The sequence below is a fragment of the Salarias fasciatus genome, chromosome 14, assembly GCF_902148845.1.
Source record: "Salarias fasciatus chromosome 14, fSalaFa1.1, whole genome shotgun sequence".
Lineage (NCBI taxonomy): Eukaryota > Metazoa > Chordata > Actinopteri > Blenniiformes > Blenniidae > Salarias > Salarias fasciatus.
In genome coordinates this window covers 580917-588577 of record NC_043758.1, presented here as the reverse complement: position 1 = coordinate 588577, position 7661 = coordinate 580917, and the positions used below count along the sequence as shown (strand labels likewise).

General features: G+C 54.3%; 1 protein-coding gene across 3 annotated transcripts in view; it reads right to left on the bottom strand.

Moving 5' to 3' along the window:
- Positions 1 to 243: 243 nt before the first annotated feature.
- LOC115400468 (cylicin-2) overlaps positions 244 to 7661 on the bottom strand; it is a 30005-nt gene continuing 22587 nt past the window's right edge. The window contains exons 2-4 of one of the 3 annotated variants that reach the window (XM_030108341.1): positions 5880 to 7419; positions 3439 to 3945; positions 244 to 870 (exon numbers count right to left, since the gene is read on the bottom strand). In XM_030108341.1, the coding sequence (XP_029964201.1) occupies positions 848 to 870; positions 3439 to 3945; positions 5880 to 7215 (1866 nt within the window). In that variant the 5' untranslated portion in view covers positions 7216 to 7419 and the 3' untranslated portion in view covers positions 244 to 847. Of the gene's footprint in view, positions 871 to 3438; positions 3946 to 5879; positions 7423 to 7661 lie in introns of all 3 variants that reach the window. The other 2 variants (XM_030108340.1, XM_030108343.1) reach the window with 2 other exon arrangements.

Sequence of the window (7661 nt, the reverse complement as noted above, 5' to 3'; positions counted from 1 at the left end):
CTGGGTTTTTTTTTCTTCTTCTTCTTTTTAAATCATGAACACAGAATAACAGTCTAGAAACATTGAACACACAGAGCTGAAGACGATGCAGTGTTGGTGGGGGTGGCAGTCCTCGGGGCAGTAACACGTCCTGCTGTACTGTCAGATATCTACTGGGGAGGTGGGGGGGCGGAGGGGGCGGGGCCGGGCCGGGGGTGGGGGGCGCTACAAACCAACATGGCCGTCAATATAAAACTAACAGTCTTTTTTTGTTCTTTTCTTTCTTTCCTTTTAATCTTTTGTTCTTTGAATCCACCAATCAGGAGTCAGCAGAGTTTGACATGGAGGGGGAAGGAGGTGGGGGTGAGGGTGGGATGGGAGGGGGAGGGGTGAGACGGGGTGGGGGGGTGGGGCGGCTCTTTTTTTTTTTTTTTTTACATTTCAGCCTTTATCTTTTCTCTCATAGACAATATAAAATCTCACAGACGAGCAGAGAAAGTTTAAAAAAAGAAACATGTTGTGTGTGTGTGTGTGTGTGTGTGTGTGTGTGTGTGTGTGTGTGTGTGTGTGTGGAGAGGGGTGGGTGGACGGACGGATGGACAGAGAGGAGGCGATGAAAAGAAGGGCTTGGATTATTGCTTAGTGAGGAGTCGTGGTGTTTTTCATGGATTGCATTTCTCCCGTTCTCTTCATCTCTCGCTCTCTTTCTCACCGGGGCGATCGGGGAACTCGGGGATTACTCCGTCTACTCAGGAGGGGGGAGGAGAGGGGGAGGAGGGGGGTGACGGGGGAGGGGGTGGGGCGGGGGCGGGGCTCAGAGCTCCTTGCTCAGCGAATCCCGGGCAGTTTTAATCCTCTTTGTGTGGCCTCACACGTTTCCCGCCTTTTTGTCTGGTAAATGATAACAGAAGACATCGAAACAAAGGATTAAAAAAGAGGTCTGATAATAATAATAATAATAATAATAATAATAATAATAATAACAATAATAATAATAATAATAATAATAATAATAATAATAATAATGATAATAAGAATCACAGACAGCACAGGGCTACATGTTTCATGTGTGTTCAGTGGTTTAGTACAGATGTTGGTCTCTAGTGCTGAATTAGTTTCAAAAGTTAATTATTACAACGACAACAACAACAACAGCAACAACAACAACAACAGTAGGAAGTGTCTTCACATTACAGGAGGTGAACTTTAACATCTCCAAGGGGACTTGTGCAATTTTTCTGTTTCCACCGTCGGTTTGTGCTCAGAGCTTCTACATCGGAGTTCCTGATGTCCAGAAAACAACCTGCCTGTCCTCCGTCACCCCTTCCCCCCCTGACCAAAAACCCCTCTAAACCCGCTGACACCCGCTGACACCCGGCTCCTCGTGGCGGTGGGAATGGGTTAATTGGCATTTCGACCCAGGTCGACGTGATTTACGTGATGATGTCGCCGTAGCCCGTCTACATTAGCGCGGCTACGTTATCGCGCTAGTTGTTGTTTTTAGACACAGCGTGAGATTTCCTTCAAGATGCGCCAGCACTGGCAGGATGGAGATCAGAGAGCTTCTCTGGATCCGTGGGAAAGAGGAGATTCGTCCCGAGGTAACGGGGACTGATGATGTCATCAACGTGGGACACCATCAGCGTGGGAAAACAGCCCTGCAGCTCACCTGCAGGCAGTTAGACCCGGGGTGCTGGCAGTTGGAAGGAGTCAAATGCTGATTGTTAACCGCTAACCGCTAGATTCAGTGGGAAAGGGGGAGAGAGAGAGAGAGAGAGAGAGAGAGAGAGAGAGAGAGAGAGAGAGAGATCTGAGCGCTGGAGCTCAGTCACTCTTTCATTTCTCTCACTACTCTTCTTCTTGTAGAGAAGCTTATTTACTCTGGTCGTCAACGCAGAGCTAACTGTCTCAGCTTTACTAGCTAAGGGGAGTGTGTGAGGTCAGAGGTCGCAGCGGGCGAACTCATGCTAACAGTCTGTGAGTGGTTAGCGTTTCCAGGGACGGCGAGAAGGATTTCCTGGGACCCCTGGTGACACGGCGGAACGTCGGGAGCACGCCGTGTGTGTGAACGGCCCGAAGAGCAACTTTCTGAAAACGCCTGGAGTTCGTCTCCATGGAAACCTGCTACTCCGTGCACAGCGCCGTTCAGTGCCATGACGGGAACAGCTACAGCGCCAGCTTGTGGCCCAACATGACAACTGCACCACTTTCACTTGAACCGCCGCCGTGGAAACCATGAGGCCGTGAGGGCGTCGGCGTCAGGTCAGAGGCGGAGGCCTGGTGGAGAAACGCTGCACCGCGCTGCGGCGACCCGTGCCGCCACAGCTCCAGCTGCTGTCAGCAAACCTCCAACAACAAACACGCTTCTCTCACCGCTTCACAAAAAACTTCAACCACTTCTTTAAAGGGATTCAGGAAAAACAGCATCGTTTCCATCATGCAACCAACCGAGGAAGAGAGTGTGTGTGTGTGTGTGTGTGTGTGTGTGTGTGTGTGTGTGTGTGTGTGTGTGTGTCTGTGTGCATGTTTGTAATCAAGCACAAACATGCTGGCTGAACATAAATTTTGGCACAACCTTGTGAGTTCAAAGGAAGAAAGATGCTCTATAATCTGATGCTAGAGGAGGAAGATGCTCTATAATCTGATGTCAGAGGAGGAAGATGCTCTATAATCTGATGCTAGAGGAGGAAGATGCTCTATAATCTGATGCTAGAGGAGGAAGATGCTCTATAATCTGATGTCAGAGGAGGAAGATGCTCTATAGTCTGATGTCAGAGGAGGAAGATGCTCTATAATCTGATGTTAGAGGAGGAAGATGCTCTATAATCTGATGTCAGAGGAGGAAGATGCTCTATAATCTGAGGTTAGAGGAGGAAGATGCTCTATAATCTGGTGTCAGAGGAGGAAGATGCTCTATAATCTGAGGTTAGAGGAGGAAGATGCTCTATAATCTGGTGTTTCCACATTCCTCTCAGGTGTTCATTGAGCATCGTAGTGTGTTTTCTTCCCAGATATGTTTGATTTTTCATCACATACTACAGTGTGTGACACTGTGTGTGTGTGTGTGTGTGTGTGTGTGTGTGTGTGTGTGTTTGACGCAGTATGTGTGTGCATTTGGCATGTTTTGTGTTGGACCGCAGCGTTTTCACTCGTAGCAGCCGTTCAGAGCGGGGTCCGGCAGCAGCTCGCGCTCTAGCTGGTCAGTTGCCGCCAGCATCACACTCTGGACGATGACCGCGGCCGCCTGTCGGAGGTGCCTCTTCCTCATCTCCTCCTCCTCTGCCGCCCTGTCCTCATGGCCTCCATTCTGAGGAGAAGCCGCCCCCGCGCCCTCCGCCCTGCCCCCGGATGCTAACGCTAGCTCCTGCAGACGGAGTGCGACTTGCTGTGGACGGTTAGCGTCTCCGTCCCTGCGGCTGTTCGGAGGCTCAGTGTCCCGGTCGGCGCGCTCGAACTCACCGCTGTTCACGGCCGCCGTGGCGTTGATGATCTTGGCGTTGGCCTCGTCTTTGACTCCTCCCGCCTCCTTGCTCTTCTTCACGGGGCTGCTCCCCGTCGTCTTCTGCTCCTCCTCCTCCTCCTCCTGGTGATTGTGCGTGGCGTTCTCCTCCGCCGTGCCGTTGGAGCAGCCGTTCTCCCCGTTGGTCACCGGGGTTTCGCCCGTCGTCTTCTCTGTCTCCTTCGGCGCCTCAGCGCCGTTCTCCTCGGCTGCCGTCTTCTCGGTGGCGTCTTTGTCGTTGGGCTCCTCGGGAGCGGCGGCGGCCGCTTCCCCGTCAGCAGCTGCTTCCTCTGCCACCTCGCCGGCCTCCTCCTCCTCCTCCTTAGCGCCCTCGCCCGCGTCCACGCTGGTGGACTTTCCTTTCCGCAGGATGAAGTTCTTCAGGGAGACGGCGCGGCCGAAGTGGGAGCGCTTGGCTTTGGCTGACTTGGCGTCTTTTCCGTCCTCTGCTGCTCCGTCCTCACCTGCAGGACGACCACAGGTCAGAGGTCAAACATCTGTGAGCAAAGTCTGATCATTGGAAGCAATGTTTCATCTGAAGCTGCTGATTAACAGTAAACCCACCAGCTGATCAACCAACCGATCAACCAACCGATCAACCAGCTGGTCAACCAACTGATCAACCAGCCAGTCAACCAACCAGTCAAGCAGCTGGTCAACCAGCTGGTCAACCAGCTGATCAACCAACCAGTCAACCAGCTGGTCAACCAGCTGATCAACCAGCCACTCAACCAACCAGTCAACCAGCTGGTCAACCAACTGATCAACCAGCCAGTCAACCAACCAGTCAACCAGCTGATCAACCAGCTGATCAACCAGCCAGTCAACCAACCAGTCAACCAGCTGGCCAACCAACTGATCAACCAGCCACTCAACCAGCTGGTCAACCAGCTGATCAACCAACTGATCAACCAGCCAGTCAACCAACCAGTCAAGCAGCCGGTCAAGCAGCCGGTCAACCAACCATTCAACCAACTGATCAACCAACCAGTCAACCAACTGATCAACCAACCAGTCAACCAGCTGGTCAACCAACTGGTCAACCAGCTGGTCAACCAACCAGTCAACCAACCAGTCAACCAACCAATCAACAGGCCGGTAAAAAAGCTGGTCAATCAAATTGTCAACCAGTCAAACAACCAACTGATCAACCAACTAATCAACCAACTGCTCAACCAACTGATCAACCAACTGATCAACCAACTGATCAACCAACCAGTCAACCAGCTGGTCAACCAGCCAATCAAACACCCGGTCAACCACCCGATCAACCAACCGGTCAACCACCCGATCAACCAACCGGTCAACCACCTGATCAACCAACCAGTCAACCACCTGATCAAAACTTTAGACCTCGTCAAACTTGTCCGTGAACACTGGTGGACACGCCCACTGTGACTGAGCAGGCTCCAGGTCTTCCTGGTCTTAGGATTCGTTCAAAACTTTCAGAGCATTCTGGGTGATCGACGACACTGAAAACACAACGTTTTGAAACTCTGCTCCTGGTCCTGGTCCAGATCCTCCTGGTCTGGGTCCTCGTTTTAGAGTCAACAATCACCGTAATAACAATCCAACTCGGTGTTCTGTCCATATGAATGTCTGAGTTCTCCATTGTTAATGTTCTACTGTATTGTTCTCCGTGTTGTCTTTACTAAAACAACAGCACAAACGGCTGGACCAACATGAGAGCTACGGGGTTCTCAAAGCGTTGCCATGGGAACGTGAAGTTTTGACTTGAAAAGTCTTTAACGGAGATCCTAAGACTCCGGCACTTTTTTCCCATCATGCAGTTCTGTCGGCAGTGTGTGTGGACCTGGTCTTCAGTGTGAAGGACACACACGTCCAGCTGTGTGTGGAACGAAACTCGGAGCTGTGTGATCACCCTAAAAGTGTGTTTGTGTTCCCAGTGCTGCTCACTCTGAGTGAACTCATGTAACCCAACATTCTCCTGAATAAAATATCCAACCACTGATGTGAAATTCAAATTACGGAGGAGCTTCAGTCAACAGTGAGGACTAAATTTAGCCTGCAGAGAAAGAGGTGGGGGTGGGGGGGAGGTGGGGGCATCAAGGCCCTCGAAGCGTGAGGTTCTGTTTACACGGAATTTCATCTGAAACGTATGGGATTGGGGTTTTTCACGTCAGAAACGGTTGGTGTTGCCATGACAACACAAAGGACAGAAACAATGAAAACCATGTTGGTCCACGTTGGTCCATGTTGGTCCACTAGTTGGTGCTGTTGTTTCTGGAATGAGAACACGGAGAACAGTCCAGTCTAAACACTGACAGTCATGATAAAGTTCACGGGAGAGTGTTTTGGAGACATTGTGTTTTCAGCGGTCCTGGGGACCTGGACCTGGACCTGGACCTGGACCTGGACTGTCTTCAGACGGCCTCCTCACCTGCGGCGGCGTCCTCCTCTCCAGCGGGGGCGCACTCTGTGTTGGCCCGCTTGCTCTTGGGGATGACGCGCTTCTTGAAGGAGGTCCAGATCTCGTTGGCGTGTTGCGTCACCGTTCCTCCTGCCGCCGCCGCCTTCTCCTCCTCGCCCCCCTCCGCCTTCTCCTTCTCCTCGCCTCCCTCCGTCTTGGCCTCCTCCGCCGCCCCCTCCGGCTTGGCCTCCTCTCCGCCCTCCGCCGCCGCCGCCTCGTCCGGCTTGGCGCCGTCGGCCGAGTCCTTGTCGGAGCCCTTGGCCTTGCCGCTGATGCCCACCATGGACGGGTCCCTCTTGAGGCCCTGGAAGGTCCAGGAGCGCTTCAGCTTCCAGCGCTTCTGCCCGGACTCCTTGGAGTCCAGGGTGGAGGAGTCTCCGCCCCCCTCGCCGTCCGCTCCGTCCTCCTTGCCGTCGTCTCCGCCGCCGCTCTTCTTGTGGGCCTTCTGGGCCATGAGCTTCTTGAAGGAGTGCCAGCGCCTCATGTGCTTGGTGGTCGCTGAGGACGACGAGGCCTTTGGCTCTCCGTCCGCCGCTCCCTCCGCCGCCGCCGCTCCTTCTTCTGTGGTGGAGTCTGCGGTGGCATTAAGTGCTTCCGGATCTTCCAGCCGGTCCAGGGACTTGGAGCGGACCTTGACTTGTTTCTGGGGTTCTCCGGCGGCGCCGTCTTTCTTCTCGGTGCTGCGATGGGAGAAGATCCTCGCCACCGGCTTCCTGATCAGGTCTCGGACGGTGGATTTGGCCTCGGCCGGTTTTCCCTTCTCTGATTTTTTCTCGTCGTCCTTCTCTCCGTTCTCTGTCGTTTTCTCCGTCGCCCCCTCTCCCTCTGCGCCTCCTTCTGCTCCTCCCTCGGCGGCGGCAGCAGCGGCTTCGTCACCGCCCTTCTCGCCATCTTTCTCGCCTCCCTCGGTGGCGCTCTCCTCTCCGCCGCCGGCCGAGCTCTGCTCCTTCTTCTTCCTTCCTCCCATCACCTTCCCCAAGCCGCTCTTGTTGAGGAAGGAGTCCAGGAAGGAGGTCTTGGGTTCGGCGGAGGAGGCGTTTTCTGAGGTCTGAGGCGCCGCCGCCTCCTCGCCGCCTGCCGCCGCTCCCTCCTCGGCTCCCGCCGCCGCCGCCGTGTCGTTGCTCACTGTCTCTTTGTTCTCCGCCGCCTCGCTGTTGACCGCCGTGCCGTCGCTCTCCGCCGCCTCGCTGTTCACAGTCTCTGAGTTGGCGTTGTTCGCCGGTGGCTCCGCCTCCGCCGGCTTGCTTTCGGGGGTTTTTCCATCTTCCTGAACCACCGGCGCCGCGCTGGCCTCCGTCGCCGCCATCTCAGAAAGGGGAAAACAAATAACAAGTAGAAAAAGTGTGGTCCTGTCCGTCCGCCGGTGGCCTTCTGCCCTCCTCTCTCGCTCTCTCTCTCTGGTGTGGCGTTCCTCCCGCTGCACTGGCGATGGCGCTCTCAGGTCATGGAGAGCAGGTCGGACGGTGTTGGTGAGGAGGAAAGACTCTCAGCATCCTACTCGTCCTCCGAACTCCTGCAGAGGAAGGAGAGATGAGGAGGAGGAGGAGGGAGGGTGAAGAGGGGCAGAGTGGGAGAGGGAGGGTTAACAGTCAGAATCAACAGCTTAGATGCTCATTTAGTCTGGTCTGGACCGGGGGCTGATGGGGGCTGATGAGGGCTGATGGGGAGTGAAGCGGAACATCATGGGGAGTCTCTGTGGGAAATGCAGCACAACGATGATGCTTCCTGCTCAGCCGCGCCTCCAACATTCAC